The sequence below is a fragment of the Lepidochelys kempii genome, chromosome 4, assembly GCF_965140285.1.
Source record: "Lepidochelys kempii isolate rLepKem1 chromosome 4, rLepKem1.hap1, whole genome shotgun sequence".
Taxonomy (NCBI): Eukaryota; Metazoa; Chordata; order Testudines; family Cheloniidae; genus Lepidochelys; species Lepidochelys kempii.
Genome location: NC_136383.1, coordinates 15,021,281 through 15,045,652, shown reverse-complemented (window position 1 = coordinate 15,045,652; position 24,372 = coordinate 15,021,281). Strand labels below are relative to the sequence as shown.

At 41.2% G+C, this 24,372-nt stretch overlaps 1 protein-coding gene across 2 annotated transcripts in view; it reads left to right on the top strand.

Annotated features, from left to right (window-relative positions):
- ANTXR2 (ANTXR cell adhesion molecule 2) overlaps nt 1-24,372 on the top strand; it is a 172,098-nt gene that overhangs the window by 63,613 nt on the left and 84,113 nt on the right. Inside the window, exons 11-12 of one of the 2 annotated variants that reach the window (XM_073340476.2) lie at nt 8,542-8,620; nt 15,313-15,408. In XM_073340476.2, coding sequence (XP_073196577.1) covers nt 8,542-8,620; nt 15,313-15,408 — 175 coding nt within the window. The remainder of the gene's footprint in view (nt 1-8,541; nt 8,621-15,312; nt 15,409-24,372) is intronic. The other variant, XM_073340477.2, reaches the window with a different exon arrangement.

Sequence of the window (24,372 nt, the reverse complement as noted above, 5' to 3'; positions counted from 1 at the left end):
TCCTCAGACCAGAGCTGACCTGACATACGGCAATGGGCCATATTCCTCCTGTGTAACCATAAAACATAGCTGGACACAAAGAAAAAAAAAAGTTGGGACTTCTAGGACTTTTCAAGTTGCATTTGTTGTTCATTATTTAGAATAGTGACCAGTGGTTATGACTGTTGCAGCTGAAGTTGTAAAACACTTTCCATTATAAAATCTTGTTTACCCTGAACTGCCTGAAAAAGGAAAAAAAGAGTCTTTTCAGCTGAAGTTTTCCACGTGTGGTATCTGGAAAAGTTCTGCTAAATCCTCATCGACTATTTTGGAGCACGGGGGTGAAAAAAATATGCCTTTTCCCATTCTAAAACAAGCTCAGAAATGTGAACTATTGGGAAATTGCACCCGGGACCTACGTAGCAAAAAACACGGTTTAACCTGTGAATACGTGCACACCTAGCTAATTGTACATCCTTATTGGTTCAGCGCTTACAAGCGCCTCAGGCCCATCCCCTTGGGCAGGTGGCTAAAGGAGGAGACCATAAGACAGGAGCAGCACTACTGGATAAGTATCCCACTTAGAAATCACGGGAATCAACTGTTGTTATTTCTTAGCCTATAAATAGTAGATCCCCAGGAGCAGAGCTTGAAGGAGCCCAGCAGCTCCTCCACCAGCCTCTGGAGGCTCACTCCAACAATCCCACTGAGCAGGCTGTGCATGGGGAAGCGAGCTGGCTTGCAGTGAGCCAGAGGAAATGGCAAGCAGGGCTTGAGGTCCATGGTTGGGGCCAGTGGACCTCCATTTCTGAATCTCTGATGATTGTCCCTTGGGACTGCTGAGATAAAGTTGCTGTGGTAACCTTATCATCTACAGTGCCGGACTTTTTGTGTTTTTTAACTAGAGCAGACTGGAGCAACTTCTAAGGTTTTCAGAGTTTGTTTTTGTTCCCCATTGGAATGAAAACAAAACCTTCCAAATGTTCTTGCGAAAATGGAATCCTGTCCAAATGTCCACTTTCAATTCAGGAGGAAGTGTCATGCAGGCTGGTGTTTTAGGCCCAGGTTCAAGTCCTTGCCCTTCCAAATTCAGAGCAGAGTGGGATGTGGGTCTCCTATCACCCCAGGCCAGCTCTGGGCTATTGAATGTGAGAGTCTCTTGCTCTCTTTCAGCCCTCGATCCATAAAAAGATTTTTCAAAAATGTTCCAAACAGCTTTTTATTTTAACTTCAGATCATTGTAGTTTTTTCACTGTTTCCATAGTTGCTTATAAAGATTGTGGGACAGATCCTCCGTTGGTGTAAATTGGGTTACATCATTGATGTCAGAGTTATGCTGATTTACACTGACAGAGGATCTGATTCTGTTTTGTTTCCTTTTTTAAAATTTAACAGACCCTACTTGTTCTGATGCTACTTTTGTCCTCAGTATGTTATTTCTTCAGTTGGTTTGTTAGAGAGCTTCTTGTCTGTTTTATGTGGGGTCATGTTTGGTAAATGTCTATATGTTAAGTGAGTGGTGTTTGGCAGCTATGAGATTCCAAATGTCTAGGAAGAAATTCTAAACAGTACTAAAGTAAGGAGCTGAGCGTATTGGGCTAAATATAACTGTGCATGTCAGAAATAAACTTTCAAAGGATGTAACTGTCATAAGTTGATATTTGAATGTACAGCTAGTTACTTGGGTGCACTTAGATATCCTTAGATTGCGAAGACACAAAAGCATAGACGGTCCTCCTTAAATGTTTGGAAAGCAGCTAGCACACTGTAGGTGCTCTCAAAAATAAATAAATTAAATATTTGTTTGAAGATCAGTGTATCTGTTCAGATTTACAAAACCACTTGTTCTAGCAGTCAGGCATTTGCAGAAATGTTACCTGGCAGTTTAAGTCATGTGTTCTCTTTAAGCTTCAGTCATGTGCTCCCTGGGACGAAACCTTTAGTAAAGGTCTAAACTCTATAGCCAAGATTTTCAAAAATTCAATAATGATTTAGGGTGCCTCAGCTTTGGGTGCCCCAACCTAAGACACCTTTAAAACAGTTAATATGTCATGTTAATGTGTGTAAATCTTTTCTCTTGGGTGTTTGGGAGGGGGTTGAAGGTATAGGTTGATTTATTGTGAGATTATTATCATCATCATCATCATGACAGTGGACTGGCACTGTGTGTTTATGGCCAAGCATGTCAGAAATGTTTTCTGGATTTCTGGATTGTGAAGGGCATAGGCAGATACCAAAAATCAAAATAAATACAACATTGCTTATGTCCCTCAAACATGACAACTGCAGGAAAGAAATTATTTTGTATCTTGACATGTTGATAGTTTTGAGGATGAGACAGTTATCTGTCTGAGTTCACTCTGTAGCTTCAAGAACTGAAAGAATATGATCAACTCCTCTGAAAATCTTGGATGGCTTGTCCCTGCAGCTGTATATCAAGAAGTAAGCTGATCTAGAAACTGGTTCTTCTGAGTTGGTTAAATTTGAGTTGATAGCTGATGTGTTCAGTGAGCCTGTTGCTTGAGATTTTTGTCAGAGCATTTGACAGCTCAAGGTTGGTGGAACATGCAGCCTGGCAAATGGCACTAGGAACCTGATCCTGCTCAGATTGAAATCCATGGGGATTTCACCTTTGGGCCTGACATAAATGTAATCTATACCTGTTGTAAGGACACGACATTGCCATGTAAAGAGACTTCATTGTAAGTGGAAATCAGATCTTTTGTCTTCAGTATGGGAGAAGGATTAAGTCGTAGATAGCGTCAATAGCAGCCTTGTCAGCAGTGTCCACACAAGAATACGGGGTGCTCTTTATTTTAATAACTGGCTTTTGGTTTTGTTTTGTTCTGAGTAATGTAGGCCATGACAGGAAACCTAGAGTATGCTCCCATTCAAGTCACTGGAAAATTGTGTCTTTGACTTCATTTATCCCACTTCTGAGATCCTGTTTCCAAATCACATTTAATAATAAGTATTTATTCATGTACCGTGTCATTTGTGCGTGAGATGCGTGGTGCAGTCTTCTGAAACCAAGCGTAGGAGCCTGAAACTCTGTCCCTGACACCGGCTGCTCACCACAAACCCTGTGTGGCCTGGGGCAAATCATTTAGGGTTAAAATTTGCAAAACTGGGTGCTTTCAGTTCTGCTCCTAAATCGCTATTTATGCAATTAAGGGATCTTATTTAGGTAACTAACATTGGCACCCAAGTTTGATGATTTTGGCCATACTCTTTGCCTTAGTTTTCCTGGTTTGAAAAGGGGTAGATAATAATCCTTGCCTACATCTCAGGCATGTCGGCAGGACTAAGTCGTTAGGCTGAACTGCATGTCCCTCATCTTTTCTCAGCGAATTGCAGTCTGCGTGCCCCTCGTGGTAGTAAGCCTGCTTGGAGCAGGTACACAGAAGGTCACCATCTGTATACTGCTAGGCCTCTTGACCCTGCTGACATGGGTCACAAAAGGTGTGGGTGGAACCAGAACCCTCTGGAGTTGTGCTAATTCAGCACATTCTCTGAGCAGTCCCTTGCTGGCAGGGCTGGAGTTTAAAACCGCCATTCCTGGTGGAAAGCAGTGATTGCAGCTCATAGCTGCCCATTCTCACTCTGGGGTATGAATCCCTGCTTGAGCTCAGCTGCCCCAAAAGGCACGACTGGATGCCCTCTGCCCCTAGTATAAAAGTATTAGCTATTATGTAAGATTTTTTCATATGTCCTGTTTGGTTAAAAGGAGTTTCTTGATCCACAGTGTGTTTCTTGTAATGATTGGAGAAACTTCTGTACCCTTCTAGAGTATTTCTGCCATCTTCAAGTTTCCTGTGGTGTTCAAAGTGCCGACTAATGTAACCAGAACAGAGCTTCACCTATTCGTAACAACACTGTGTGACCCTACTATGTTCCAGCAGATGCTCGTGAGGCTCCGGGCTAGGAAAACGTGCCTCAGGAATCACAAAAATGTGGAAGCTGCAAAAGCCACCACCTGGAAAAAATGTTAAAAAACCCCATAAGAAATCTAGGGAAAGAACTGGCCCTTCCAATTACTTGTAGATTAGAGGCTGATTTAAAAAAAATCCAACACCAACAACATGCATTTCCCCACAATGCAGAGAAGGAGAAAAAGACTAAATGACTGAATGTTGCTTCAAACACTAAGTTAGGGCAAAGTTTAAGGGGTTTGATTATAGTCTTTAAGGTTGGGATTTTCAAAGAAACCTAATAGAATAGAATTAGGCACCCAACTCCCAATTCGGTGTGTTTATGAGACTGTCTCTCTCCCCATATATTACTACAACAACTGAGCTCATCTGAGGTGTTTGAGCTAACAATACCCTCCTTCAGGTTGTTCTGCAAGCTACACCTGTTTGCTCTTGAGGAGAAGAGAATGTTTGTGTATTTGTGTGAGGGGTCTGGGAGCAGAAAAGGGAAGACTAGTGTCGGAAGGATGCCTTTGAGCTGGGAAAAGGTTGAGGGAGGTGCTTTTCTGGTTGGATATTTACAGGTGTTGCCCATGTCTAGGAGCCTTGTTTTGTGGTGATTCTAATAAAATAATTACATATTCATGTCTTTGTAATGAGTTAAGAGATTTTAAGGTAGGTGTAATTATAGAAGTGAATAAATAAAGAAACAAACATTACCAAACATTAGATACACATGCAAAGAAGAATACATCTGCAAAGATTCAGTTGCTTGCATGATTTAGTTTCTGATGTGTTTATTTTCTAGTAGCTCAGCTGAAAAAATTAGAACCTGGGTATATTACTGAACTTTCAGTTACTAGGGTTGAAGATGGCATTCTGTCATTTTTTTCCTCTTATTGTCATGTATGTCTTGGATTGCCACTAACATATTGAACAAATCAGCTAACTTCCAGAAAGTACAGAATATGATGAAATACCATTAGAAAGTTTTACTGTCGTAACACACACGAGTTTGGTAGGAATGAAAAAGTTGGCAAGTCCCAGAAGGGAAAGACTCAGGCGAAAAAAAGAACCAAGAGGTATTCCAGGCTCACATTCAAATTTTAAAAATAAAATACATGGGAAAATCAAGCAACTGAAAACAGTTTGAATCTTTCACCCATAAATCTATAGGATGCAGTAAAATTTATAATCCCAGGCATCCTTGCAGTCTCCTTGCCAAATCCAGGAGTTCTCAATCCTTGCTCAGTCAAAACTCCTGTTGATCTTAGTGGGAATTTTGCCCATGAAAGGACTGCAGGATTTGTCTTAAAAATAGTAAACAAAGAGTTGAGAGCTCTAAAAATGTAACTTAAACAAATTTCTAATGTCACTGAAGATTAAAAAAAATATTTTAGTGGGTATATTATAGCGCATGTTCTCAAACTTTAAAATCCTAGCGTGTTATATTTAAAACTCAGAAGCATATGGAGGACCATCTTTGGAACTTTGATCATTGTAGTTGCATACTAATACTGCATTGTGTTGCTATACTTTAAACCAACCTGCATATCTCCTGTGTGTGGCCCCTACTGGTTCATGCATCACAGTCTGAGAACTGCTGCTATAGTGTCTCCGGTCTGTGGGTGAATCCCTGGCCCCAATGAAGTCAATGGAAGTTTTGTTAATGATTTCAGTGGAGCCAGGATGTCACCTTATAGAGTATTAAACCAGTCCAATGGCTTGACTACTTGAAGATTCCTGGACCCATTCTATTCTGTTGTGGATGTCTATTATATTTAAAAACCAACCAATCAAAATTTCACTAACAGGCCGAGCATAAACTTCTCATTTAGAGAGGTCACTATTTGAAATGGACGGTGAACACTTCAGACATTAGTATGGGCATCAATTTCACCTCAGAATATTATCGCCCAATGTCTTAGCTAGTCAGAAGTCAGCCACCGTCTCATTTCAATAGAAGTCCCCTCAGTTTTGTAAATGTCTGTGTAAGAAGCCAAAGTCAATCTTAGGGTGATGAGTGAAACAGATTGACTCACTCATGAAGACTGGGGATGTTGACTTGATCTCTGCTGACTGGCCTCTGATCCTGAGTTAGGTTGATTGGGTTCTCTCTTATTAAAATTTTGTCATTGATAAACACTGTCACTAGACCCTCAGCTGATGTGCCAAAATAAATTAAGATGTACTTCATTTTTTCCCCAAATAGTAAGACTAACAGTACTTATATAGTGCTGTATGTAACCAAAACGCTGTACAAAAATGAACTAATCAATCTGCACAACCTCTCAGGTGAGGTAGGTATGGTAAATGTTGTTCTCCCTGTTTTATTGATGCTGAAAGGTGAAATGGCTCACTCAAGGTCACCCACCACAGCTTTGATTAGAATTTAGGGCATTGTGAGATTTACTTCATTAATGCTTGGGAAAAGCTTTGAGACCAACGGATGGTATACACTGTAAAAGGGAAAATCATTCATGAATTAATAATTATTTTAATTACTGCTACCAAAAAGTTCAGTAAATGTTGAAGAGGCAAATTATCTGTTATGCTCATGAAACATAACAGAAATTAAAGTTGTTTCATGGGTGTGTAAATAAGCAAAATCTGGCCTGGAGTCTGTATGTTTTATAGCACACGTCTCTGTGGAACTAGTGCTTTAAATGGGCAAACAAAGCGAAAGGGAAAAAATGAAACACGGTGATATGGACGGATAATCTTTTCTTTTGGCATTTGTGCTCAGTTAAAAATTCACAAGTCAGAAAGGGCTTCCCTGTGCTGAGGATACACATGAGCACTTATAGGTTGAATTCTGCTCTCAGTTACATCTGTGCAACCCCACTAGGGTTACAAGGCTGTAAAAGGACCTGATCCAAGTCACTGAAGTCAATGGGAAGACTCACATTAACTTCAAGTGGGCTTTGGATCAGCGTAGTGGAGAACAAAATTTGGCTCTGTATTTTAATGTCATAGCTGGCATTTAGGATGGGCAAACTTCAAAAAGTTCAGGGGGGTAATTCAGATAAACATCTGGAGTTTCTCTGATCACCTGTCAGGAATTTGGGCCAGTTTCAACAAAACACTAAACAAATGCTTTACTTTAAGCATGTGCCTACTCATCAGAACACTTAGGGTGATATCCTGCCCCACTGAAGCCTATGGATATTTTGCTATTTACTTCAGAGGAGTCAGGATTTCATCTTTGTGCTTAAATGTAATTGCATGCTTAATTGATAAGTCAGGGTTTTGGCTCTATACATTTATCCAAATCTTAACCAAATTCATATGTGATATTGAAATCCTGCTTGGAAATCCTCATAGGCTTTCCCATGAAACTCCTAGCGTTGTCTCTGGTTTGGATCAGAAATAGTATAAGAATTGAGTATTTCAGTAGTTTTTTTTCCTAGACTTGTCTAGAATTGTGATGTATGGGGCAAAGGGAGGGGAGGAGGGATAGCTCGGTGGTTTGAGCATTGGCCTGCTAAACCCAGGGTTGTGAATTCAATCCTTGAGGGAGCCATTTAGGGATCTGGGGCAAAAATTGGGGATTGGTCCTGCTCTGAGCAGGGGGTTGGACTCAATGATCTCCTGAGGTCCCATCCAACCCTGAGATTCTATGATTCTATGAAAGTGTAGAAAATTGGAAGGGGATGAGAAACAAAAATTATCCAGACTTTTCACTTGCATAATATAAAGAAAGATATTGGGGATTTTTATTTTATAGCACAGACCATTTAAAAAAATAAATTGAGTGGTAGAAGCAACTTAATACCTTTTTACTAAAATCTGAAACAGAAACCAGCTGAGACAAATTAGTTAAGAGTTTCAAATTCAATATTGACTAAAATGCTTGTGCCAGAATAAAAAATGATATCTATGAAGAGCAGTATAAATGATTAATCATTTTAGTCCAATGAGATCTATATTTCAAAACATACATACATATTGTGAGCTTTCTGAATCATATGAAACAAAGACAGAGAAGTTTGAGTCCTTTCTGTTTAATATTCACCATATATCATTTTCTTTTAGGATTAATTTGAAAAATGTAAACTACTTAATATTTGTATAACTGTAATATCAGTGTGCTATTTATAGAAAGTCTTGGCCACTTATAAATAGCCAGCATTGTTAGCCTGCTGGTTGCATATTGCTAGATATATTTTTATTGAACAGGGTTTACAGTATTATTTGTAACAGTAAAACCCTAAAAAAGTATGATCGAAGAGGAGTTAATATTTTATAATTAGGTAGGTCTATTTACCAAGGATATCAAACTGGTCTTCAAATATTAACCCCTGTGAGGTAGTTAACTATTAATATGTCCATTTTACTGTTGGGTAAACTGAGACACAAAAAATGAAGTGCCAATTATCAAACTTTGGTTACTAGAGTTAGACAGCTAAATCTATATCCTAATTGAATGGCTAAAAATACTGGCAAATTGTAAGGAGTCAGGACTATCTATAAACAGTAATACAACATGTTAGCTTTAGAGATGTCCACATCTTGTCTCTCATTCTCCTGGTCTACCACGCTTCCTGCTCTATTTTAATGGAACCTGACTGATGCAAGATTCCTGTATTATAAGATTAATGTGTATATGCTGTGATTCATGTATATTTGTTTGGCTTTTTTTAATTTCCAGGACACTAGAAGTTTTGGTGAGTTTGAATGAAGGACAATCTTTGATCTCCAGCTCATTAACAATCACTGCTTCGGAATGTGTAAGTCTATGACTGACAGCATTTCATGTAGATGTTGAAATTGTGAGACTTACCGTTTTATCCTTGCATAACTTTTTGGGTGGGAGAATCTCTAATCAGAGCAGAGCCTATTAATAATGTGTGAAAAGGCATAGCTGTGAAACCGTACTTAAGCACAGATGCATATATCTTCTAAATCATGAAGTGTTGTGAAATGCATGTTTATGTTCTTCATTTTATTTTTGTGCACACAAGCAAGCTTTGCTGATTGGATGTGCTTAATGAAACGATTGGTATTTGGCAGATTTTTCTGCAGTTATAGTATGTGAAATGACTTATTTATTATTGCCCATTAAGGTGGCAGACAACTATATTTAGTTAGCATTCCAGTCTACATAGGGTTGCCAACTTTCTAACTGCTGAAAACTGGACACCCCTGCCCTGCCTCTTCCCCAAGGCCATGCCCCTGCCCCGTCTCTTCCATGAGTCCATGCCACCGGACCCTCACTCTTCCCCCAAGGCCCCACCTCGTGCCTCTGCTCTTCTCCTCGAGGCCCTGCCCTCTTCTTGCTCTCCAATCCTAGGAAGTTGGTGTGATGGAGCAAGTTAGCGCTGATTCATGAGACTTAGATCAGCATGAGAAGTTTAAAAGAAGTGTGTGTTCTTTGTCTTTTGGAAAACCTTTTTTCTTATACTTGATTCCTTTCTACAACAAAACTCCACAGAAAAATCATGTAGAGAAACCCTCTAGCCTTAGAAGCGTTCATTAAATGTCTCACCTGTTCTGTAGGTAGGCTTTCCACACGCACCTTCTCAGGGACTTCTTTATTTTTAAAAGAGAAAACTGATTGCATGCTCAAATGAAGCAAACCTAATGAACAGATTCAGTGTGGTATCTGTTTACAATTGTGTCCTAGTACTTAGGGCTTGTCTATATTAGAAAAGTTGTACAGTCTTAATTAAATTAATTGGAAGTCTGTACAGTTAAATAGGTGATACTCCCTAATGTAGATGCACTTAAACCCATTTAATCCTTGTTTAGCATGTACTAGTAAATTACTAAATTAAACTAAGCTAATTTAAGTGAAAGTTAAACAGGTTTAAGTGCATCTACATTAAGGGAGAAGTACCACCATCACTAATATCCAAAAACAAAGTTTAAAAATCTTCCTATAACTTGGTTAAAAATCCATCCTGCCTCCTTTGTATGAATTATTAGATACCAAATGGTACAGAAATGTGAGTTTTTTCTTGCGGCGAGGGCGAATGAGACGTTCCACAAACTTAGAAAAGGAAAGTTTCAGCTGTATAAACAAGAATGCCTTGCTAAAACGTATCCCAAGATAATGCCAAACAAACCTGGCAGCATTTTTAATTCTGCTATAAAATGCAGCAAGCCATTTGCCAGGCTGCTGCTAGCTAGCCGTCCCTTTTTCCATAGTCCTAATCATCTTGTTTCTGTTTTAGAATCTCTAAATTTGGTCCTTTTTTGGGGGGAGGGAGCTTTTGGCATATTATACACAGTAAGATTTGTTTTGTAAAAATTAAGTCTTTTTAGGTGTCTAAATAGTTCTTTGGAAAGCTGGCAAGTGACTTTTGGCTGGTTAAGAAAGTATTTTTAAAATTGTCACTAAAATAAGCATCTGAGAATATTGTTTGAATAGAAATGTACTAATCCACACTCTTGATAACTCACAAAAAAGTAGCCTTGCCCAAAGGTGTGAGGGGGCAGTAACTGGCATTGAGGGGTTCTGGGATTGTAGAGGCACTAACTCAGATTGAGGGGGAATGATGTGGGGGGGGCACTAGGATTTTGGGAGAGCAGTAAGTGTCATTCAGGAGGTGTCGGGGGTATGGAGGGAGCAGTAACTGGCATTGATAGGGTGTGGGGGGGAGGACTAACTGGAACTGATGGGACATGCTGTGCTGGGGGCACTAAGTGGCAGAGAGGGGTTGCTGGAGTTGGGGCACCACCAACTGGCAGCAGGGGGGTGTTGGTATGTCTGTGTGATGGGGAGAGGCGGTAAGAGGCATCGGGGGGGGCATGCTGTGTGTGTGCGGGAAGAGGCAATAACGGGGGGGGGGAAGCACTGTGTGCAGGGTGGGGGTCAGTCTCCAGAGCGGGAAAATTGGGGCACAGTGGGGGGGTGTGGGGGGGCAGACAGGATCCACCTCCCTTCTCCCCGCCCAGCAGTGGCAGTACTGGTACCTACCTTTCCACTGGAGAGGCTGGAGCCGGGTCTGGGAGCCAGCCAGTTTTCCCCATCAGCAGCGGCAGCTGAGTAGCTGCTGCTCTTCCTGCCCTCTCAGCCGGGAGGCTGATCGCGGTTACTCTGGTAACTGGACTTTTAGTGTCCGGTCAGCTGTGCTGACCGGATACTGCCAGGACTCCTTTTCGACTGGATTTTCCGGTTGAAAACTGGACACCTGCCAACATTAAGTCTTTGCATGATTCTGTGCAAAAGGAATGTTACCATATGTTACCATACCATAATGTTATGCTAAATTTCCAGATAACATACAAAACATCTTTTTCACTAATGCATGATTAACTGGTTCTCCTCAACCCCGACATAGACTGTCTATAAAGAGCTTCCCTCCTTTTCCATTACCATTGCTTCTGTATTGCTAACTACTTCAGAAACTGCTGAAGACAGACCCAGGCAGAGAGCTATTTGTAGAGGGGAAAGCCAAGGAAACCTCCCTTCCCCTCTGGACAGTGTCTTTGCTGCCTCTCAGCATTCCCTAACTTGCCAGTTAAGGAATGTATGTTTTCAATATGTACAGTGCATATGGTTTTCCTATAGCTATACATTATTATATGCGAAATGTATTACAACATATTATTTACTACAGTCTGCTGCTGCAGCTCTGAGGCCTTTGGATGACTTCCCCCACCCTTTAGGGACCTGCCTTCACTACAAGTATAGTTGTATCAGAGGATCTAGTTAGGATACAATTGTCCACTGACTCAGTTACAACTTGGTTCCAGTTTATAGTGTAGATGGGTCCATAGTGGTGATATAAAGCTTGAAGTTGTATAGATGGAACCTCAAGACTTTAGCCCAGTTACGGAAGACCCTAACCCTAAAGCATGCCCGTACTGTGGCTTTACTTTCAGGTCGGTAAAAAAATGAGACTGTGTGTTCTGCTATTCGTTGTGTGCGGGCATGCCCGGTTCCGACTGAAATCGGTAGGAGTTGTGAACACACAAAGGGCAGAATTGGCCATTTGTGTTTGTTAAAGGGAGAGAAAAGGAATATAAATAATATTCATGACGTGCAAAATATAGACGAGTTCCCCAGGAACCTGGTCACTCTGTACTTCCAGTGACCCCACTTTTTAACCTATCGTTTTGTGTGGTTTTCCAACAACAGATTGTTGTTCACAGGGAATTAACCTGGAGAAGCCAAGCTTATTTTTCCCCAACCCTTTTAAAATTGCAAATATGGATAATTTTGGGGGGTTGATGTCAACACCAACTCAGGTTTTATGGTTTGAGGTGGGGAGTCTGAATGACACTAGAATTGACGCAGCTCACCAAACCTAAGACACTTAGATGAATCCATTTGTAGCCTGTTTCCACCTGATGTCATGATGTTGTATCAATGGATGATGATGATGCAACATCTTGAATTAATGACATAAGGATACAGGAGGATGCTCTGTCGTGACACCTGATATACTACTCTTCCCTTTTTCTTCATCCTTTCAGAAGGGTGAGCGGGCCACAACATGCTGAAACTATGAATTTACCATGACCACATATAAATCTGCATGCTGACAGTGCAAACAAACTTAAAAAAATACAGCGTCAGTGCAAAACAAATCATAATCATGTTATTCCTCTGCTCTGTTCATGGCAAAACCTTAACCCATTTTGTTTCTCTGTGGTTAAAAGTTTCAAGTAGCAGGAAGCAGAATAACTACGGAAGTGAACTGACAGGAAATCCAGCACTGCTTCTGCTCATCCTTTTTTTTTTTTTGTAAACCCTCATGTCATGTGTTGTGTAGAGAAGGAAGGGCCGCACAAGGAGAACTGTTGTTTCCGTAGTAGCAGATGGGCAACTGCATAGAAATGGATCACAGCTAGAACACTGAGCTAATTCTAATGGCAGGGCAGCTGATGGCTAACCTGGTACAAGAGAGTGAAAAGTTGCAGCCTTCCACAGCAAACTGAAATTGCTGTAGAGAAAAACAAACGAGGTGTTGCAGCGAGGCATGGGCATTATTTACGTGTGATACCATCTTAAATGATCACTGAACATTTACACATTATTAGTCATCATTTGAGTAGGGCTTGATTCTCCTGTCATTGACACCGGAATAACTTCACTGACTGCAGTACAATAACTCCTACTTTACTCAGGCTTGAGAGGAGAATCATGCTGTGTCCTTTGCCCTTTTGGTTTTTTTTGGTCCCCATATGAAATGTGAACAGGTCTCATTCACACAAAACACATCCCTGATTTCCCCTTAATGTTGTTCCAGATCAGCATGCTGTGGAGCACGCTATACCAGGGTTTAGAAAAGGTGTGCAGAGGATGTGGGTTTGAGGCTTTTAGCCTCTGGGCCACTTCTGTTCTCCACATCCTTTCTTAAAAATAAGCTTAGAGGTGCAGTCTAAGCCTTTGTGAGAGTCACCATTCACGCTCATCGTAAAAAACATAGTGACAAAAGGGCTGACTGTTAACTTGATAGGAGGCTAAGCATAATCCCTCTCTGTGTGCCTCTGAGAGTGTGGCTCGTTAAGAGCCTCATGGCACAATTAACCTATGCCCAAGTGGCACCAGTTAGCCTTCGGCCATCTTTGCTAGCATGCATGAGCCAAAGCAGTGACTTTGTGTGACTTGTAGGACCTTGTGAGACAATCTAAGTTTACAAGTCTCAGTGGAGTATCTGTCTATTGAGAGAGACAAGATGGGTGAGGTAATACCTTTTATTGGATCAACAGTTATGGCTCTTTAAAATTCCACCTGTCCCTTTGGGTTAGGAGGAAACTTCTAGTTATCCCATAACTGTCTACACTAGGCTTCTTTGCATCTTCCTCTGCAGCAGCTGGTATTTGCCACGGTCAGAGACATGACACTGAACTTGATAGACCACCAGTCACATCCAGGCCGGCAGTTCTTATGTTTTGTCCCCTGCAGGGCAAGATGAGCATTCAGACTTCAGGACTAGAATTAAATCTTTATTTTTGGAATACCAAACACCATGGTATAGGAGCCCTATATATAGGGCCCTACCAAATTCACAGCTATGAAAAACATGTCACGGACCATGAAATCTGGTCTCCCCCCCTGTGAAATCTGGTTTTTTCTGTGCTTTTACCCGATACTACACAGATTTCGTGGGGGAGACCAGCGTTTCTCACATCGGGGATCCTGACCCGAAAGGGAGTTGTAAGGGGGTCGCGAGGTTATTTTAGAGGGTTTGTAGTGTTGCCACCCTTGCTTCTGCGCTGCCTGGAGAGCAGCAGCTGTTGGCCGGGCGCCCGGCTGTGAAGGCAGTGCCCCTCCAGCAGCAGCAGGGCAGAAGTAAGGGTGGCCATAGCATGCCACCCTCACTGCTGCTGGCAGCGACTCTGCCTTCCGAGCTGGGCTCCCGTCCAGCAGCCACAGCTCTCCATCTGCCCAGCTCGGAAGGCAGCGCTTCCCCCAGCACAGAAGTAAGGGTAGCAGTACCCTTACTCCTGTTTGGGTCAGTACCCCTACGATTACAACATTGTGAAATTTCAGTTTTAACTAGCAAAAATTATTAAATTTATGATTTTTAAGATCCTATGACCATGAAATTGACCAAAATGGACCGTGAATTTGGTAGGGCCCTACTTATACACCCCTTCTGGGATTCTACTTTCTTCTTCTCTTTCCTATCAATGGTTGCAGACTGCATTGATGATCAGGCAAACAGCTTTCCTTAGGCAGCTCTTAATGTAATCCTTTAAAGTCATTAGTCACTGGATGCTTGGTGTACCTGTACCAGTGACTTTTTTTCCCCTTCCATATTAGGCGTGATTCTCCTCTCACTTATGCCAGTTTCACATCAGTATAACTCCATTGACTTTGTGGAGTTACTCCTGACTTACACTGGAGTAAGTGAGAGGAGAATCAGGCCCATTATCTTCCAAGCGTGATTTGTGTAGTCTGGAACACAGGTCCATAAAATGGCACAGGTACGTGCTGTTTCAGTGTTCTTTGTTTTACAGTTCAAAGTTTTGTGGCCCATCATATTCTGTATTGATGCTCTGTCCAGTCCTTTAAAATAGCTTACGCACCTGAGTTTCTCCAAAACCAAGAATATGTAAGGAACTGGGGAACATATACATTAGCTTTTAATCTCCCTTCTGCCCTGTTTTGTAGTCGACACACATCATTCATTTTATCACACAGCTTTTTAAAAGCGTCCTGGTTTACCAGGTACATTCCTCGGCTCACAGAAGAGGAGGGAACTAAACATACAAGGGGTCAGAGGAGCTAACTAGGGGTGAATTTGGCCCAGAGTGGGCCTGATACTATAGGCTTCATAAAGAGTTTTGTCTGAGTAAGATCTGTAGAAGGAGGATCCAGCAAGTAGGAATCCTCTGTATGTGAATCAATATGTAACTGTGTTGGGTCGGGGGCGGGGAAGGAAGAGATAAAAACATTTATTAATGAGATAGAAATTGTTAACATCATCCAGTGACTGTCTTTTCCCTTCTTGTTTCTCCATAGTCGAATGGCATAGCTGCCCTTATTGCCATTCTTGTGCTGTTACTTTTGGTGGCTATTGGTCTTTTATGGTGGTTCTGGCCTCTTTGTTGCAAAGTGGTAAGTAAAAAAATGTAAATGGCTCATTCGGACATATGACCTATAACGGTCACCAAACTCTTGTTGGGAAATATAGATTCTTTTTCATAGATGTTTCTGGAAGGCAAGTGGTAGAGCAGCACAGTAGCTGTAGAGAATGGATAAAGTACAAGAGTGTATATAATATATCAGACATAGGTTTGGGGTATCTTTATCAGTGGTCTATTGTAAGCCACAGAAGAGGTCAGTCTAATAACAGTGACGTAACTGTTTTCCTTAATGACTGGTTTCAGAGTAGCAGCCGTGTTAGTCTGTGTCTGTAAAAAGAAAAGGAGGACTTGTGGCACCTTAGAGACTAACCAATTTATTATAAATTTTATTGTAAAATTGGTTAGTCTCTAAGGTGCCACAAGTCCTCCTTTTCTTTTTGTTTTCTTTAAAGCATTTGCTGCTTTGACAGAAACGTAAGCACAGATGAACCAGGATAGGAAGATTCGGGTCTCTCAATTTGGCTTTTACCCAAGTGCCATATTCCTGTAAAATCTTTGATAAAAGCTGTTCCTCTATTATTTTAAAGTTGCAGGCTATAATGGTGTGCAGATGTTTCTTCTGAAATCAAGGACTATTTTAAAAGCACTAGCACTAAAATTGATATTTGTAGTCCATTATGGACTCTCAAGTTGCAAATCCTTTATTCTCTTATTAATCCCTTGCAAAAAATGAAATTGCCATCCTGTCTATATTACATTAACTTTCATCTGAATAATGAACGTTCTTTATCCTTCTAGCAGCAGTCAACAATGGTGCTTCAATTCCCCTCCTCCCCCTACCCCCTCCATTATTGGCAGGAGTTTGAGATTGGTGGAGTTTGATGAGATGGCAATTTCTTCCAACCTGGCACTGTATTCCGTCTACCCAGATTTGTCACAGGGGCGGTCTCCTGGGAGTTGGGGCAGTGAAATATCTTCCCTCTTCTCAAATGTTCCAAGGTTGTTACTGGAGCACTGAGGATGCAGTAATTCCCATGGCTAACCGGAAGCAGGTTGTGAGGACGAGAGGGCCTCAAAACTGGCATGGAGGTACGGGGCCTCAGCCTTCCGCGGATCCCCCATGTTCTGTGGTTTCCAAGAGCAGAGCCAATGGCCCTTCTCTAATGGGAAAAATCCCTCCTCTGTCCCACTCTTCACAGGATTGTCCCAAGACATCTCCAGGAGGATATCTTTGGGTCATGTTCTTTAGACTCATAGATGTTAAGGTCAGAAGGGACCAGTGTGATCATCTAGTCTGACCTCCTACACATTGCGGGCCACAGAACCTCAGCTACCCACTTCTGTAATAGAACCATAGCCTCTGGCTGAGTTACTGAAAACCTCAAATCATGGTTTAAAGACTTCAAGTTACAGAGAATTCACCATTTACACTGGTTTAAAGCTGCAAGTGACCCATGCTGCAGAGGAAGGTGAAATACCCTCAGGGTCTCTGCCAGTCCGACCAGGGTGTGGTTTTAGGGTCTAGTGCTACAGTAGTGCTGAGTTCTGAATACTCAGTGAACTTCTTACCAAATACTGACACTTCAATAGTTTTTGGTTTGATAGCCATATCCTTACATTAGAGAGTCAAGGCGGGTGAGGTAATATCTTTTATTGGCCCAACTTCTGTTCTGAAAGACAAGCATTCAAGCTTACACAGAGCTCTTCTTCAGGTATGGGAAATGTACTCAAAGTGTCACAGCTAAACACAAGGTGGATAGTTTAGCATAGGTAGTTAATGCATATTTTGAGGGGCTGGTCAAGGTGAGGTGTCCCATTAATACCTCTTCATTCCTTGGGGTTTGGGGGGGAGAGCTGTGTGTGTTTGGGGGGTGGTTAAGTGGCTTATAGATTGTTGTAATAAGCCATAAATCCAGTGTTACTATTCAGTCCTATTGAGCTCCAAAGCTCATCTTTTGAAGATGTTGTACAGGTTTCCTTTGAGAATGAGAAAAGAGAGGTCAGATACAGAGTGATCTCTTTATGAAAAGTGTTCACCCACAGGGGATATGGTGTTTTCCTCTTTTATCATTTTTCTGTGTGAGTGTCATTTTCACCTATATAGTAGTGTCAAGGTTCCTTCCCCACTCTGAACTATAGAGTATAGATGTGGGGACCTGCATGAAAGACCCCCTAAGCTTATTCTTACCAGCTTAGGTTAAAAACTTCCCCAAGGTACAAACTTTGCCTTGTCCTTGAACCCTATGCTGCCACCACCAAGCGTGTTAAACATTGAACAGGGAAAGAGCCCACTTGGAGACGTCTTCCCCCAAAATATCCCCCCAACCCCTACACCGCCTTTCCTGGGGAAGGCTTGATAAAAATCCTCACCAATTTGTACAGGTGAACACAGACCCAAACCCTTGGATCTTAAGAACAATGAAAAATCAATCAGGTTCTTAAAAGAAGAACTTTAATTAAAAAAAAGGTAAAAGAATCACCTCTGTAAAATCAGGATGGTAGATACCTTACAGGGTAATCTGATTCAAAACATAGAGAATCCCTCTAGGCAAAACCTTAAGTTACAAAAAGACACAAAAACAGGAATATACATTCCCTCCAGCACAGCTTATTTACCAGCCATGAAACAAAAGGAAATCTAACGCATTTCTAGTTAGTAAGTAATCTAGCTAACAGAAGTTCTGAGACTGCATTCCTGATCTGTTCCTGGCAAAAGCATCACACAGACAGACAGACCCTTTGTTTCCCCCCTCTCCAGCTTTGAAAGAATCTTGTCCCCTCATTGGTCATTTTGGTCAGCTGCAAGGGAGGTTATCTTAGTTTCTTAACCCTTTACAGGTGAAAGGGTTTTGCCTCTGGCCAGGAGGGATTTTATAGCACTGTATACAGAAAGGTGGTTACCCTCCCCTTTATTTTTATGACAAGTGGTCATTGAGGCATTTAGTGCACTGGATGAGGTACGCCACATAATAGGCATGTGTAGTACCCATGTATCTTGAAAGGGGTGCTGTGAGGGGTGTTGATCATCATAGCAGTGGAGATGTGTGTCCAGGTTTTGCATCTGTTGTTCTGGCATGGTGTGGTGCAGCTCTGAGTTGGTGTGTCCTGTCTGTGGATAGCTTGCTTCTGATAATGAGCTTGGAGAGGTTCAGGGGGAGGGGACTGTTTGAAGGTCAGAAGAGCGGGTTCAGGGAAGATTTCTTTCAGGATGTAGTCCCCATCCGGTATGGGTTTTAGTTTGCTACCTCACATGGATTCCAGTGTGGGATGGTAGGGGATGACTTGGGGTGTGCAGTTGGAGGGAGTTTTATTTCTGTATTCTATATTGAAGTTGTGATGGAAATCTTTGATGGAGTTTGGAGCATGTCTGGAATATTCCTGTTCAGAGGATGAAAATATCATTGATATAGCTCAGATATCTCATTGGTTTTGTGGTGTATTTGTCCAGAAATTCCTTTTCAAGGTGGCCCATAAAGAGGTTGGCATATTGGGTAGCCATCCTATTACCCGTGGCTGTTCCCATGGTTTGGACTAAGTGTTTGTTATTGAATGTAAAATTGTTATGAGTGAGGATGAGTTTGACGATGTGTTTTGGGTGGATATCTGTGGGTTGTCCATTGTCTTGTAAATATTTGAGGTAGACAGCGATGCTGTCATTGTGAAGGATGTTGTTGTTTAGTGAAGTGACATCCATGTGGCAAAAATGATGTTCTGAGGGAGGTTGTTAATTTTGTGGAGATTCTGGAGGAAGTTGATTGTCTTGGAGGAAGCTGGTCCTTTGTATGAGTGGTTTGAGGATGCTTTCTATGAGACCCAATATTCCTTCAGTAAGAGTGCCATGGGCAGCTATGTTGGGTCTGCCTGGGTTCCCTTGTTTGTATACCTTGGGAAGCACGTAGAACGTCTCTGGGTTCATGGGGGATGAAGTTGTAGAGTTTCTCTTTGGATTTGTTTGAGAAAGAATTTGATGATATCCTTAAACTCCTCGGTAAATTGTGGTGTGGGGTGTTTTTTGAGTTCTTTATAATGGGTGGCATGAAACACTTGTCTATTGGCCTTGTGAACATAGTCGTCATGGTTGAGGACTACGATTGTGCTCCCTTGAACTGTCACAGAAAAATAAGACAAAAATACCATATCAACTCTGGGTGAACACTTTTCATAAAGCGATCACTCTGTATCTGACCTCTCAGTCCTCATCCTCAAAGACCTGCACAATTCTTTCAAAAGATGAGCCTGGGAGCTTAAATTCTGAACTTTGCTAGATACTAAAAATCATGGACTGAATAGAGACACTGGATATATATTTCAGAGTAGCAGCCATGTTAGTCTGTATCCGCAAAAAGAACAGGAGTACTTGTGGCACCTTAGAGACTAACAAATTTATGGTGCCACAAGTACTCCTGTTCTTTTTACTGGATATATAGTTTATTATAACAACGTATAACCTACTTGACCCCCCGCACAGCTTTCCCTCCCTTTTTCTTCTCCTTTCCCCGCCATGACTAGAGAGGTGTTAGTGGGACACTTACTCTTGAATGGTCTTTGAAATATGTGTCAAGTAGTTATACTAAACAATCTGATGCCCCTTTTATTTAATTGTGACATTCTGAATATATTTTCAAGACCTGAAGAAGAGCTCTGTGTAAGCACGAAAGTTTGTCTCTCTCGCCAACAGAAGTTGGTCCAATTAAAGATGCTACCTCACGCATCTTGTATCTTTAATATCCTGGTACCAATGCAGCTACAACAACACTGCAAATCCTTAGATTATGATAATGTGCTCTTATTCCTTCCTTCTATTCCACATCCAGTATATTAACATAATTCATTATCCCAGTTTGTGGCCTACTACTTACTGCCTTCGATGTAAATGTCCTTGACTATTGATCACTCCTTCAAGAACTTTGGAGAAAGGGCGGATAAAATCACAGACCTGGTTGTCTTGCTGATGGAAGTATTTAGTTTCATGGGACAGAGAACAGCAAGCAAGAGAGCAGCAGAGCTCCCAAGCCTGAAAACTGTTGTATCGCCAGAATCAAAACAAAAAGGGATAAAGTTGGTACAGACTTCGAACAAAAACAAATGAGAACTGCAGAAGTTCCTGCCTTCTATTATCTGCAGACAATTGGTGTTCAACATTTTAGATGACTTAAGTATTCTGCTTAATCATTGGCAGGAGTCTGTTCTCAAAATGTTAGTTGATCTGAAGCCTATGTACAGTACCAGGGGATTTTTTGGCTGTTTTTTTTTTTTTAAAAGGGAGTTCACTGTTGACAGTTCTTTCACTCTTCCTTGAATATCAGAACAGATGATTGTATCAAACTGGCTTCATGCTCTCGTGCTGACATTTCCTAATGCCCACATCACTGGAACATTTGAAAAGTGCTAATGAGTGGATCAAAAGGACTGTTGCCTGAAGCAGCTATTTTTCTTTTTTATATTATTATTAAAGAAATCGGCTCGACTTAGTTACAAAGAATGAAGTCAATGAGATGCAGTTCTCCCTGATGATCTGATCAGACCAAACCAAACAAAATTGGAGACAAATCAAATTGTACATATGGTTAAGACAGAGAAGTGTTCTTCAGAACCGTCAGGACTTCATTTTACTAATGTGAATGAAGAAAAAAATGCAGGCAATCTTGCAATAGTATGTCTTTTAATGTTGGCAAATTCTCATACTGCATTTGAATAATTGACTACAAAAATTGCCTAAATTCCCCTGACTGTTTTTTAAAATTGCATTTAATAATGGCTTCCCAGTGAACTTTGCTTTACAAATCAAACTGGAATCAGTACTGACTCTGTGTGTGTGTGTGTGTGTGTGTGGCCTGTCGAAACATAAGGATGGGAGCACTTTCATACCACTTCTGTCAACAGGGCCAAATATCTGCTACTCAAAGCAGATTATTTTCTCACACCATTGTCACTTAATGGCGGGGTACATTTTCCAACAAGTTTCATCTTCTGAAGCTGCTAGTAACTGCAGCTAATTAAAGCATTAGCTAATTTTAAATCTAGTTTATCCTACAACTCCAGTGAGTTTAGCAGTACCATTTTAGGGCCTGATCCCATGTCCAATAGGTCAGTGGAAAGGCTCCCACTGACTCACAGGCTTACAAGGCCCATTGAAGTTGTCATGAGTCTTTTCCTTGATTTCAGTGGGGTTTAGATCAGGCCCTTAATGGGTTTTGGATTAGATTTTTTTTGTTCAAATCTTGGTCCCATTGAAATTAATAGGCATTTGGCCCTAATGAGCATTAGCCCACATCATAAAACTAATACATATTTTGGCACACTTAGTTGTCTTGGCCTAGGAGAGTCTCAAGGGTGTAAGAAAGAAATGACAGAGTTATGAATTATTACTGATAAATATTTATATAGGGCCATAACTTTTTCTGGCATTTTACTGATATCAGAAAGGCCTCAGCTCTGAAAAGCTTAATGTACATCAGACAAATAGAGAAATTTAAGGTAATAGATAAAGAAAGTGGAAGGAAAATGGGATGGGAGTTGAAACAAGATAATGTGAGTTTTATAATATTGAGAGAATCTTTTTGGTGTTGATCTTTGGATAAACTTCAGTGCTTCTCAGTGCCTATGCACATCTTCACGTGCCTAAATGCCTTTGCCAATCTGGTCCATAACCCCTCTGCTTCACGTTTCCTCATCTATAAAGTGGGCAGAATGGTTCTGATCCACCTCACAAAGATGTTACGTGGATTAGCTAGTCAAGGTTTGTAAAACGCTCTGAGACCCGGTGCTGGAATGCACCGCAGGAAGCCTTATTTATTCACCCTTACGTTAAAAAGCAGAGGAGGGAAAATCATGTTCTGACCCACTTTGGCAAGCACCAAACAAACATCCTCCTGTTGAAAATCCTTAATTTGTTCTCCTACCTGTTGAAGGTTCCAAGAAGTAACAAACCAGTTTAATATTTTAATTCTGAAGTATTTGGTAATACCAAGCATTTACTTCTAACTATATTCATTTGGTGGCAAACTGCCGGCACTACTATGATGGGTCTCGCGCTTTCTCTTCTTGCGGGGTGTTCAGGGCACCGTTTCTTGCCCCTGAACTGAGGTATTAACTGCCCCACTGGTGTCCTAGAGGAGGGGAGTGGAGAGGGAGGGACCCGGGCCCACCCTCTACTCCGGGTCCCAGCCCAGGGGCCCTGGGGATAGCGGTAACCCACTAGAACTAGCAGTTCCTTCCCCTGGGCCACTTTTCTCTCCTGCCCTTCAGCTTGTGGGGCTTCCTGCCCTCCCCCTGCACAAACCAGGTATCCCTTTACCTAGGGTCTTGGTCTTCTTAGCCCACCGCAGCACTTCTCCAACTCTCCTCTGCTTCCCTCCAAACTGCTCTCTGCTCTAACACCAATCCACTCTGCTTCAACTCGTCCTCTTGTCTGATTGAAACAGGAGGTTTTTATCATGTGACTGGCTTCAGGTGCTTTAATTAATCTATAGCAAACTTTCTTCCCTGTGCAGGGAATAAGGCTCCCTTCTAACACTTTCCTGCTGCCCTCTGGCCATGCTGTGTCACAATTTTAATCTCATTCATATATGCGATGCCCACATTTATTTGGAAGTGAACTATTTTGGTGGCATTACTATCTGAGATATCAGTGGTGACATCCAAGTTAATTTTATCAAGATTTAAAAAAAAATTCTTCTACATATGATGCCGTGAGTCCACTTATTTATTTGATATTCAGAGGCACTGGTGAAGATAATTAAAGTACTGGAATTAATGGCAGGGATAAGGATAAAATGATATCCCTCTATGATATCTCTGAAAATAACATAACTAGTATTTCAATACAAATGTAATTTTAACAGCTTTTTATGTAGCCATCATTTTATATATTTTAACCAAATCTGTATTGTAGCAATGCACAAAACAATCATGAGTCTTAGTATAGGTGGAGTATTTCTTTTTTCATATCTGAAAAATACTGAGGCACAGAAAATCATGACCATTTGTCTAGATAAAGTATTCCTTCACTGTTAGCTTGGCCACAGAGCGAGCCCACTTGTAGTCTGCTAAGTCCAGCTTGTTTCTGTTTTGCAGAAAACTGTTTCTGACTTTAATTTTTGCTATCATCTAATAAATACATTGGTGTGTTTTTTCTGTTTAATGGCTTGTTGGGGATTTTGAGGTGAGTAGCAAGGAAACTCACAGAAGTTCATGCGATGCATGTGTGTAAGAGAGCAGAAAGAAAGTGGAAGGGGTGTAAGTGGCGTAAGTTTATTTTTTATGCTATATTGCATATTGAATTTAAGACTAAGATAAAATAAGATTAGAGCGAATAGAGGGCTTTTATTATTAACCGGAAAATCCCCTGGCATGTGCTTGCTTTCCTGTTTTCCACTCTGTTGACAAATTGTTAATATTTATGTCCCAGAAACCCCGTGGATGGCTATAAATTAGAAACAAACCTCCTTAACAAGAGGGATTATTTTCCAATAACAATTTAAGAATGTTTGTGAATGTAGCAACACCACACTGTAGGCATTCCACACTGAACACCATGAAGGAAAGCCATTTTCAAATTATAGATTTGAAATGTGCAAGCTGCAGAAATAATTTGGGTGGATAGTTTAAAGGCCTAGAGTTGATCTTGAGTTTCCAGAAGGCATTTTGCACTTGTCACTGGGCCAGAAATTCTCCAAATGCATGGCATGAGAAAACTGGTTTATAGTTAGGCAAGTTCTGAGGTAGGCTTTTGGGCTGCCTTTTGCTGAGGCAAGTCCTGAGGTAGGCTTTTGGGCTGCCTTTTGCTGATACTGTCTAATTAACAACATAGGACTTCAACACTGGCTCTTACTTAGAATGACTAAACCTCATCCAATTAGTAAGTAAATGGGCAGGCATGTTTGTCCCAAAGAGTGCCTGTCAACAAGTTGATTTTATTTAATATTAGAGGGATGGTGTTAATTTCCACACACGTTTGGTAATCAGGAGTCCAGGGAGTTGCAACAGCAGTTGC